Source organism: Spinacia oleracea, chromosome 2, assembly GCF_020520425.1.
Source record: "Spinacia oleracea cultivar Varoflay chromosome 2, BTI_SOV_V1, whole genome shotgun sequence".
Taxonomy (NCBI): domain Eukaryota; kingdom Viridiplantae; phylum Streptophyta; class Magnoliopsida; order Caryophyllales; family Amaranthaceae; genus Spinacia; species Spinacia oleracea.
This window is the reverse complement of record NC_079488.1, coordinates 947,794-960,674: the sequence shown is the minus strand read 5'-3', so window position 1 is coordinate 960,674 and position 12,881 is coordinate 947,794. Positions and strand designations below refer to the sequence as shown.

Genomic DNA, 12,881 nt, shown 5'->3' with positions numbered 1-12,881 from the left:
AAAGAATTTTGATGTATACCGATAAATTAGTAGTGGATTTAATGCAGGTGTTAACTGCAACCACTAGGAAAGATCTTTTCCAGTTATCATCAACTGGAGTCTCATCTTTGATCAGTTTTTCAACCATTTCTTTTAATTTTGGGCATCCAGACCTCACGTTCCAGTATGCCCAAAATTCAGCAAAAACCCTCAACACTTCAGGATCTTGTTCATCAGTCCATTCCACGACCGGAGCTCCTCCAATAGGTATACCGTACACCAGGTATACATCCTCTACAGTAATATCAAGGGAAGACTTTGGTAGATGCAAGGACCGGTCGGACGAGTTGAAATTCCTAACCAACTCGTACGGGAATGGATTTTCGTTTTGTGGGATGTCAAGATGCAGAAGAGATCCAAAGCCTAACTCCACGATGGCTTGTTGTTTTCTTATATCATCTGGTTCATTAGATGCAATTCCCCTCAAGAATCGCATCATCAATTGCGGAGTTTGCCTTAGATTTAGTTTCCTTTCTTCAGGTTTTGGTTTGGCAACAACCAAAGATTTTGGTTTCTCATCATCCACCACCTCCATGACCTCATCAGAAACAACAATTTGTTTACTTCTTGTTGCTATCTGGAAAAAAGAAAAAATATAAAGAACATTAGTCAGGGAGTAAAAGAACATTATAAGGAAGAAAAAGAACAAATAACTAAAGAAAATCTTTGACCTTCTCAACTACTTTTTTCCCCTTCTTCATTAAGGGTTCACTTTCCTCTTCTACTTCTTCACCTTATTCTTCACCTCCTTCTTCATCTTCCTCGTCTTCATAAACCTCCCTCACAACTATCTGATTAACTTTGCTACCCCTCTGAATGAAAAAAGAACATAAATGATGATGTAAAGAACACAAGACAGGAAAAAAGAACATTCTTTATTTAAAACACAGCATTTATCTCTATTATAATATAACATTAAGGTAAATAAAAAGATATACAAAAAGGGTAATGTGAAGTTTACCTTAGGTGCTGCAGTCTTTTTCAAAGTAACTCCTTTCCCCTTCTTAGCATTTGGTGCAACTTTTTTTGTTGAAATTTTCTCAGCAGGCAACAAGCTCTTCTTCCTATGTGCCTCTTCCAATTCCTGCTTTACCTCTTTGATAAGATCGGGAAATTCTTCTTTCAGCAATTGACTTCTGTTGACCAAAACCATAGAACATAAGTAGTAAAAAAAAAAAAGAAAAACACAAAAAATAAAAAGAACACCATTTATGTAAGGTACCTTGTCCTTTTCCTGTTTGGTATTGATTTCCAAGACTTCCCCTTTGCTTTTTCAGGTTCCTCACCAGCTTCTTCTCCGTCTTTTTTCTTTCTAGTAAAAACAGAAATGCAAAAGTATGTTTAAGAAACGAAAATAACAACTACAATGTAAATATGAAATAGTATTAACAAACACAGATGATACCTCAAAGTAATTTTTAAGTTCGTTTTCTTTTCTTTTCTCTCTGGTTCATCCAGCTCTTCTGGAACTTTTACCTCAGCCTCCTCTTTTTCAGGTTCTTTCACCTCTTCATGCACTTTTACTTCATGTTCTTTCTTTTCAGTTTCTTCCTACTTTTCAGGATCTTTGCTGGAATTTTTTTGTCCTTCTCCACCCTTCTTTTTTTGTTCAATCAGATCCAGCTGCTTTTCCTGTTGTAGCAGCTTTTCCTGAAGTGCTTGCACCATCTTCTGTTGTTCTTGCAATGCTTTCCTTTGTTTGGAAAGTCTATAATGAAAAAACATATGTCATGAAAAAAAGAACAACACCAAAAACACATGTTATGAAAAAAGAACAACAGAAAAATGTTTGAAATAAGTAATGGAAAAAGAACAACATGTCGTGTACAAAAGCAGCTATGCTTTTGGAAAGAACACATATTATGAAAAAAGGAACAACACAAAAAACAAGTGCACAGTTCTCATCCTGCACCCTTGTACAATATCTTATTCATCTGATTTTTTTTTATTTTTTCATATACTATATAAATAATGGAACGATTTCCCTAGAAATAGCTAAAGCGAAAACTAATTCCCAATTTACATTGGTATAAAAACTATTTCCCATGATACCGTCCACGTAGGATCGGGTACCAGCTTTATATTTTTTTTTTAAATAATAAAACCGCTAACATTGTTAGCGGTTTATATATTAGAACCGCAAACGGTGAATACGGTTCACAAGGTTAAACCGCTAATATGAGTTACGGTTTTCATTTATTAAAAAAAATAAAAATAAAAGAGTACTTTATTACTTTTGTTTCTCATTTATTTAAAAAAATAAAAAGAAAACCTTACTTTATTACTTTTGTTTCCCATGTTTCTCAAACCTACAAACCCATTATTTCACGAAACCTCCAAAAGAAAGAAAGAGGAGCGAAAGTACCCTGTACGGGTGCTTAACTGTTTGCCGGTGCTCATCTGGTGGTTGCCGGTGATCTCTGGTGTTGGACGGTTGTTGCCGTTTTAATTCCCCACTCGTCTCTCTACAATCTTCAATTGTGAGGTTAGCCCCAATTTCTTAATTGCCCTTTAATCAATTTTATTTATTCATGTATAAGGTGTTAATTGTGGAAATAAATCCGAAATTTGGTGAATTTATGGACTTGTAGTTCTAGATTTCATCCTCTTAATTTCATACTTTAATGGGAGTTCAATACATGCTTTATTCTATTGAGTGGTAGTACTTTGGTTTCCCCTCATGTATGTAGTGTTATGAAATATTTTTTTCATAAATTTGAAGTTTTTTATAATATATTTCTGTTTTTAATTGTAGTGTTGTATATAATTCTTATCTTGAAATTGTGTAATTAGAATGTGGAGCTCTCAGATTTCCCACTTTTATGTTATACTGGTGGCGAAATTGTAGAAAAAGAAGGTGGTGTGTCATATTTAGGCGGGGAAAGTAAGTGTTTGTTCATTGGTTCTAATTTGAATTTCTCAGAGGTTTTGAGTAAGATATATGAAGTTATGGGATGTGATCCACGATATGTAGAGTTGAAAATGCGAATGAGTTATCCAATATACAACTCACACACAGCAGCTATTCAATTGAATGATGATAATTCATTAAGAGCTATGTGGGCTGTTGTGAGACAAAATTCAATGTCCAGTATGCAATTGTACCTAGAATAGTTTCCTAAGCATCAAAGTGTCGTTGAAAACTTGGGTTATTTTCCTACAAGCATGCCTTCGAACTCGCCAATAACAATTCCTAATGTAGGGATTGGATCATTCACTAGAATGCTCACTGATGATCGATACATTGTTGATCATTTATCGGATGTGACTTCTCCTAGTTCCTCACCTCATATAGGGAATGCTTCTTTGGGCGGTTATAACTCGTTAAACCCCGAGCTTGATTTTCTTGGCATTGATCTGAAGGAAATAATGCCCTTGGTCCAAGTATGCATTCAATGTTAAGTCTAATAAATGCGGTTCAGTATTAATCAACAAGTTAATAAATCAGTGAGATCAAGTGAGCTGAATGCCTAGCTAGAGGCCGCTTCAGTTCAAGTGGAATTAATGATATTAATCCACGGCTTACTCTTGACTGAACCCGTAGGGTCACACAAATAGTACGTAAACGGATCAAGTATTTAATGGCATTAAATACTCTATCTATGGATGTTCGGAATCGACGGATCTTGGTTTCAGTGGGAGCTGAGATCGTCACAAGCAAGAAATGAATACTCCGGAAACGATGATATTGCCGGAAACGGAAATATGGATCGTATCGGAAATATAAATATTATCCAAGTCGTAGTTGTTGCCGGAAACGGAAACATGGTACGTATCGGAAAATATTATCGGAAATGGAAATATTGTCGGAATCGGAAATATTGCCGGAAACAGAAATATTGTCAGAATCGGAAATATTATCGGAATCGGAAAATAATTCCGGAAACGGAAATATTAAATATTTGTTCGAAACGGAAATTAATTCCGGAATCGGAAATATTAAATATTGTTCGTATCGGAAATGAATTCCGGAACCGGGAATTTAATCGGAAGCGTATCGTACGAATAAGCATCGGACGAGGCCTGCCGGACGAAGGCCCAGCACGAAGCCAGGCCATCGCCCAGCAAGCAAGGACGCGCGCACGCCCAGCCCAAGGCAGCGCCAGGCCCACCGCAAGGCAGGCCCAGCGCCCCAAGGCAAGACTGCCCAGCGTGGGCTGCGTGGGCCGAGCGCACGCGTGCGGGCGCCCTCGTGGCTCCGTGCGTGTGTGTGCTTGTGTCCATGCACAATTCCTAAATCTATTAGGATTTGGTGTGTGATTAAATTCCTATTCCTATTAGGATTATTTAATTAGAGTCCTTGTAGGATTCTAAGTTTAATTAAAATCGTATCCTACTAGGATTCCAATTCCCTTTCCAAACCTCTAGAAATAAGGGCCTAGGGTCATAATTTATACGCACGATTGAAGTATTCAAAGGGTAAGTTTTTGAAAGAAAATTCAGCCACTCTCTTGCACTAATAGCCGAAAATTCCTAAGCACCTTAAGGGCGATTCTAGTTGGTCAATCTTGAGGCGGATCCGGACGTACTGTGGACTATCTACGGAGGGACGACACTTGGAGTCCTAAATACTTGTTCTTGTTCGGTTCGGGCGCAGCTAGGGAAGGCACGCTACAAAGTGTATGCATCTATACTATGATAAATGATTATGTGTAAATAATATGCTTTCCTAGATTTATGGTTTTTCCGCATGATTTATGTATTGTCATATGTATCATAACCTAACAGTGGTATCACGAGCCTCTTATTATTTTCATAATCTAAATTGCATAAACATGGTTAAATATTACAAATTTGCAAGAATTAAAAGGGGTGATTAATTTTCGTAATTGTTAATTAATTGCAAATTGCGTTTATTTAATTATATGTACGCAGTGTTTCGGCAGTTTCTTCGTTACTCATCCAAATCGAGTGATTTTTGTGTCAATTCCGCATGTAAAAGGCATTCTAAATTTTTGACAAAAAAAATATTTTTCGGCCGAACCCAGAATTCTCCAATTCGAAGCCTAACTATGACTTTTCGGAGGTTTTAGTTTTTCGAACGCAAAATTTCGTAAATTTAAGATGTTAAATTAAATATTTGCGATTCTTGTTGATAAATCTTGAATTTTTGATTGACCTACTGTATATGTTTAACAAGTTTGAATGCCTAGCCTTGTTAATTATGCAATCTAATTTGTAATTATGATTAATTTGTTGAAAATTGGAATAATTTAGAATTAATTTGATTTTCATTAGTTAATAATTTAATTGGATACCTATGATTAAAAACCACCATAAAAATTGTAAATTTATGTTAAATTTTAAATTTTTATGACCTAGACTTGAATCCATGTTAATCGGAAATCAATTAATTAATAAATTTTCAATTTTTCGCCCTAAAATTATGAAATTAATATGTTTTATTAATTCGTCATTAATTTTGAATTAAATTTTTTAAATTTTTATGCAATCGCTCATAAAACTTGCACGCACAAAGCAATGGAAGCTACGTGTTACCCTTAAGGGGTGTTGTATAGTGCGGGCGTGCGACGACGAGCAAGGGAGCTCGTCGCCCACGCGGTACCAATGCAGCGAGCAAGGCGATGGCGCGCGAGCACAAGGCAGCAGCCCTGCCTTGTTTCGAACGCTGTGCGCGATGGGCGATGGGGCGAAGCTATGGCACGCTGTGGGCGCGCGAGCGAGCGAGAGCTGGTCGCCCAGCGATCGCTGCTCTGCGCACCACAACGCGTGGCCTCGAGTGAGCGAGCGAGCGAGCGAGCGAGCGAGGAGCATCGTAGCTGCTGCGATGCTATGGACAGGCAGGCTGCGCGCAAGCGTGGCTTGCCTTGCTGCCTTGCGCGTGGCTGCTGCGACGTTGTGCAATGAACATCGATGGGTCGTGCACTCGACGGGGCTTGGGCGCAAGCCCAAGTGCTCGTCATGTCACGATTGTCGATTTTTAAAATTTAAATTTGAAATTTTCAGTTTACGTAATTTTAATTAATTTTAAAATTAATAATTTAAATTGTTTTCTTGGATTTTAATTTTGAATATTATAATTATAATAAATTTCATTTATTTTACTAAAATTAAAATCATGAATTAATTTAAATACGACTGAAAAATAAATTAAATAAGCGGATTCAATTATAAATTTATATGAGCTTTAAATTTTAATTAAATTTGTATGTTTCCGGTTAGACTAGAAATACATTTTTATGTTTAAAATTAGTAAAGCATATGAATTTATTGGTTTAAGTGGGAGCCATTTTAGTCATAAACTCTTGATTAGGTCTACAAATCCTTAAGGTTAAAACAACTTGATTAGAATTAATAAGGACTGAATAATTTGTAGATTATTGGTGCCCTTGATTAATTGCCGCAAATTTTTATGTGATGCATAATGTGTTTTACTAACCAGCTGAGTGGGCCATTCATGATAATGAATGGGTGAATGGTATATATTGTATATGTACTGTTTTGCAGGTTATGAAGTGACTAGTATGGCCCAAATAGGATAGAAAATATGGTCTGCGTACCATTAATTTGAATGTAATTGGTCTAAAGTACCAAAATTGTTTTTCAATTCAAATATGGTCTGCGTACCATCAAATAGTTGTAATTAGTTTAATTATAGCTTATCCTATTTGAAGAAAATGGTGCCTCCCACAGAGATTTTCGAGACGGACTTTGAAGTTGAAGCTTCAAGATGAAGTCGGGCCATACTAGATGACATTTATCTTATGCATGCTTTAAGTTATTTATTGCTTTAAATATGTCTTAATTATGCATGAGATTGCGGCTTGATTATGTTGCATGATTAAGGATTTTAGTTCACTTAAAATCTAACCAACATAGTAAGAGCCTTAAGTTCCAAACTTAAAAATTGAGTTAAAAGGTGCCATGCCAAAATATACACTTGCTTGGATATCCTTTACATCAATCTAGTAATAGTTTTCGCTCAGCGAGGTGTTACTTATTGGTCCTAAAGGGGCAAGGTACACAAATAATTGTGAGTACATGTTAGTTTTGGTGAAACTCGACGATATAAGTAAGGAGTCCTTTTATGTCGTGGCAAAATCGATAGGTTTACCTAATAAGTTCTTAGACGTGCCTATCAACCAAGAATAGTTTCTAGACTATTAGCAAAAGGTTTTTGCTTACCTAAGATGTTTTAGGATTAAGTCGACAAACCGTGCTTAATTCTTCAATGGATTTTAGGATCTTGGAATCATTTTATTCACACCTGCCGGAACACATAACTTGAATAAAATGCTTAATGAACATTGAATTATGCATGTATGCTAGAATTTAAGTTTATTAAGAGAAACTGTGAATGGTTATTTATTTGTTTATTCTTTTCAATTGTAGTTTTAATTATGGCAAACAACAATCAAAACATCATCATGGGTTCTGAGCTTATGGTCAAGCTGAACCTATCGAATTTTATTGAATGGGAAGCTAAGCTAGTTGAAATAGTCAAACTCAATGGACTTGAGTATGTACTGTTACATCCCATGCCAAGCTACTATGCCAGAGACATGACCCCTGAAAGATTTTTCGCCTGGGATGCGGATCTCAAAAAGGTTATGAGTCTCATGCTGAACAATATCCCTGATGAATGGGCTAGAAGGTTTGTAGCTTATGAACCTTTTACGCTCATCAAGAATCTGAGGGATATCTGTCGTGGAAGCACGGAGGACAGGGACCTGAACGTCCATGAGTTGATTGAATCAATGTCTGGTCTAAAGGTTAGTTCTCCCAACAGGTGTTATAGGATGGAAGTCCAAGAAACACATGTTCAGCTCCTTTGCACTAAACAGAGGGTAGGGGTCCCACTGAGGTTCCATGTGGATCTTATGCGTTCATACTTTGATCGCCTAAGTCTACTAGGAACACCAATAAGCGAAAGGATGGCAGTCTCTATCTTGCTCAATTTACTGCACAGTGGGTTTGGTCGCTTCAAGCAACTATACCTAAGTGAACCAAGAGAAGAAACAGTTGCAGAATTTGTTCACCTTGTCAGAAAGGCTGAGATAATACTGGACTGTGAAGCCAAAGATTTACTCAAGGCTAGAGGAAGACCGTTCAAGAAAAGTGGAAAGTCCAAGGGCAATGCTAAATCAAAGCAGGACAAGTCCACATCAAGCTGTCTTTACTGTAATGGAATAGGCCATTACAAAAGAGAATGTGCAAAGCTAAAGGAAGATCAGAAGAACGGAACAGTCGTTCCATCTTCAGGTATTTTCGTTAAAGACTGTATACTTGCTAATTCAACTTCTTGGGTATTAGATACAGGTTGTGGCTCACACTTATGTTCCAATCCACAGGGACTAAGAAGAAGTAGAAAGTTAAGCAAGGGAGAAGTCGACCTACGAGTGGGAAATGGAGCACGGATTGCTGCATTAGCTGTAGGAACTTATTATTTGTCGTTGCCCTCCGGGCTAGTTTTGGAACTGGAAGAATGTTTCCATGTTCCAAGTCTTACTAAAAACATCATTTCAGTTTCTTGCTTAGATGCTAAGGGATTTTCCTTTTTAATAAAAGACAATAGTTGTTCGTTTTATTTTAAAGAGATGTTTTATGGATCTGCTAGATTAGTCAATGGACTTTATTTATTAGATCACGACAAACAAGTTTATAACATAAATACCAAAAAGGCCAAAAAGGATGATTCAGATCTCACCTATCTGTGGCATTGTCGATTAGGCCATATAAACTTGAAACGCTTAGAAAGACTTCAAAAGGAAGGAATTCTAGAACCATTTGACTTAGAGGATTATGGTAAATGCGAATCATGTTTACTTGGCAAAATGAAAAAGCAACCTTTCTCTAAAGTTGGAGAAAGAGCAACTGAACTATTGGGTTTAATCCATACAGATGTATGTGGACCAATGAGTACAAATGCTAGAGGTGGTTTCAGCTACTTTATCACTTTCACTGATGACTTCAGTAGATATGGTTATGTCTACCCAATGAAGCATAAGTCTGAATCCTTTGACAAATTCAAGGAATTTCAGAGTGAAGTAGAGAATCAATTAGGCAAGAAGATTAAGGCACTGCGGTCTAACTGAGGCGGTGAATATCTGAGCTATGAATTTGATGACCATCTGAAAGAATGTGGAATTCTGTCAGAATTGACTCCTCCTGGAACACCACAATGGAATGGTGTGTCGGAACGAAGGAACAGAACCTTGCTAGACATGGTCAGGTCAATGATGAGTCAGGCCGAACTTCCAATAGAATTTTGGGGACATGCACTAAATACAGCTGCACTCACTATAAATAGAGCTCCGTCTAAAGCTGTCGAAAAGACTCCTTATGAGTTATGGTTTGGAAAGCCTCCAAATGTGTCTTTTCTTAAGATTTGGGGATGTGAAGTATACGTCAAACGATTAATTTCAGAAAAACTTCATCCGAAATCTGACAAATGTATCCTTGTGGGCTATCCAAAGGAAACAAATGTTAGGTTATGATACATATGACAATTCATAAATCATGCGGAAAAACCATAAACCCAGGAAAACATATTATTTACACATAATCATTTAGCATAGATTAGATGCATACTCTTTGTTGCGTGCCTTCCCTAGCTGCGCCCGAACCGAACAAGAACAAGTCTTTAGGACTCCAAGTTTCGTCCCTCCGTAGATAGTCCACAGCACGTCCGGATCCGCCTTAAGATTGACCAACTAGAATCGCCCTTAAGGTACTATTATTTTCGGCACTTTATAGGCAAATGTGTGACTGAATTTTTCTCTCAAAAACTCACTTTGAATACTTTGAAACTTGTGTTATAAATTGTGAGCCCTAGCCTCATATTTATAGCGGTATGGAAAAGGAATCGAAATCCTATTCAGATACAAATTAATTAAACCTAGAATCCTATAAGAACTCTAATTTAATTAATTTATCAAATAGAATTAGGTATTTAATCATTAACCGAACTCTGCATGTTTTAGGAAACGTGCACGAACACAAACACTTGCACACACACGCACGGCAGCCACGATGGGCCCCATGCGTGCGCGCGAGCAGCAGCCCACTCAGCGCCCGCGCGCGCTGCGCGCTGTGCGCGCTGTGCGCGCTGTGCGCTGCGCGTGCTGTGCGCGCTGTGCGCGCTGCGCGCAGCCTGCTGGGCCTGGCCTTGCGCTGGGCCTGGCGTGGCTGTTTGTGCGGCGCGCTTGGCTTGCTGGGCGATGGCCTGGCTTCGTGCTGGGCCTCGTCCGGCAGGCCTCGTCCGATGCTTATTCGTACGATGCGCTTCCGATTAAATTTTCCGATTCCGGAATTCATTTCCGATACGAACAATATTTAATATTTCCGATTCCGGAATTAATTTCCGTTTCGAACAAATATTTAATATTTCCGTTTCCGGAATTATTTTCCGATTCCGGTAATATTTCCGATTCTGACAATATTTCCGTTTCCGGCAATATTTCCGATTCTGGCAATATTTCCATTTCCGATAATATTTTCCGATACGTACCATGTTTCCGTTTCCGGCAACATCTACGACTTGGATAATATTTATATTTCCGATACGATCCAAATTTCCGTTTCCGGCAATATCATCGTTTCCGGAGTATTCATTCCTTGCCTGTGACGATCTTAGCTCCCACTGAAACCAAGATCCGTCGGTTCCGAATATTCATAGATGGAGTATTTAATGCTATTAAATACTTGATCCGTTTACGTACTATTTGTGTGACCCTACGGGTTCAGTCAAGAGTAAGCTGTGGATTAATATCATTAATTCCACTTGAACTAAAGCGGCCTCTAGCTAGGCATTCAGCTCACTTGATCTCACTGAATTATTAACTTGTTAATTAATACTGAACCGCATTTATTAGACTTAACATAGAATGCATACTTGGACCAAGGGCATTATTTCCTTCAGTCTCCCACTTGTCCTTAGGGACAAGTGTGCATTTCCTAATTCCTTTGTCGCTCGATGCTTGCTCTTGAACATAAGGTAAGAGTTGTCATCCTTATTATGTCCAGAGGTGTTCCTCGGTTTCAGAGTTCAACTGATCAAATAAACAGATAATCATAGCCTATGATTCATCCGAGCACGGCCATGCATTTCACAGTTTCTAGCTCTCCGAGTGGCCTTGTACAACTTTTAAGCATCTCATCCCGATTTATGGGAGGACAATCCCAATCTTGCGATCTTGAGATTAGACTTCGTTTGATAGGTGATTACCTGAGCGTTGCCTTTATAGCCTCCTTTTACGGTGCGACGGTTGGTCAACGTCAAAGCAACCAGTTCTCAAACAAGTAATCTTCAAATCACTAAGGTATTGAGGATTTAGTGTCTAATAATTTAATGAAATTTACTTATGACAGACTTTCATCTCTTACAGTAAAGTTTCATAGGTCTCGTCCGATACTAGTCTTCCCAAAGTAAGTATCTATGCAAATGATTATGACATTGCCATGTCCACATAGTTCAAGAAACAGAACTACTAGTCATCTTGCATTCTAATCGTCTAACGTTTTCTATGCGTCCAATTTTATAGAAAACTCCGACTAGGGACCATTTTCAACTTTTGACATTCAAGTTCACTTGATAGACATTTCTTAGTCACAGGACTGGTCCTGACAGTCTATCTTGAATATATCGTCAAATTGAAGGGACTCATCATTTAATAAACCACAAATTAAATGGAAAAATGAATTCTTTTCATTTATTGTGAATGATTAACCAATAATTTTTTACAAAGATTTAAACTCTAAAACTTTAAAACATTAAACAGAGACATCAAAGCCATTCTCCAATATGCTTGATTCCCATAGCTGCAGTGTGCGAGTTGTGCTTCGCCTGCGGCAGAGGTTTAGTTAATGGATCTGATATGTTGTCATCAGTTCCAATTTTGCTTATCTCGACTTCTTTTCTTTCAACGAACTCTCGTAGAAGGTGAAATCTACGAAGTACATGCTTGACTCTCTGGTGGTGTCTAGGCTCTTTTGCCTGTGCAATAGCTCCGTTATTATCACAATACAGGGCTATTGGTCCTTTAATGGAGGGGACTACACCAAGTTCTCCTATGAACTTCCTTAGCCATATAGCTTCCTTTGCTGCTTCATGTGCAGCAATGTACTCCGCTTCAGTTGTAGAATCCGCAATGGTGCTTTGCTTAGCACTTTTCCAGCTTACTGCTCCTCCGTTGAGGCAGAAGACAAACCCAGACTGTGATCTGAAATCATCTTTGTCGGTTTGGAAACTTGCGTCCGTATAGCCTTTAACAATTAATTCATCATCTCCACCATAGACCAGGAAGTCATCTTTGTGCCTTTTCAGGTACTTCAGAATGTTCTTGGCAGCAGTCCAATGCGCCTCTCCTGGGTCTGACTGGTATCTGCTCGTAGCACTGAGTGCGTACGCAACATCCGGGCGTGTACATATCATAGCATACATTATTGAACCAATCAATGATGCATATGGAATCCCATTCATTCGTCTACGCTCATCAAGTGTTTTTGGGCACTGAGTCTTGCTTAGAGTCATTCCATGAGACATGGGTAGGTAGCCTCGCTTGGAGTCCGCCATCTTGAACCTATCAAGCACCTTATTGATATAAGTGCTTTGACTAAGTCCAATCATCTTTTTAGATCTATCTCTGTAAATCTTGATGCCCAATATGTACTGTGCTTCTCCTAGATCCTTCATCGAAAAATATTTCCCAAGCCAAATCTTGACAGAGTTCAACATAGGAATGTCATTTCCGATAAGCAATATGTCGTCGACATATAATACTAGGAAAGCAATTTTTGCTCCCACTAACCTTCTTGTATACACAAGATTCGTCCGCGTTCTTGATGAAACCAAAGTCACTGACTGCTTCATCAAAACGTAT

The 12,881-nt window shown here is 38.2% G+C and overlaps 1 protein-coding gene across 1 annotated transcript in view; it reads left to right on the top strand.

Annotated features, from left to right (window-relative positions):
• The first annotated feature begins 1,856 nt into the window (after positions 1-1,856).
• LOC130466719 (uncharacterized) overlaps positions 1,857-12,881 on the top strand; it is a 34,044-nt gene continuing 23,019 nt past the window's right edge. The window contains exons 1-3 of the mRNA XM_056835330.1: positions 1,857-1,955; positions 2,833-3,130; positions 3,242-3,352. Of these exons, the coding sequence (XP_056691308.1) occupies positions 1,857-1,955; positions 2,833-3,130; positions 3,242-3,352 (508 nt within the window). The remainder of the gene's footprint in view (positions 1,956-2,832; positions 3,131-3,241; positions 3,353-12,881) is intronic.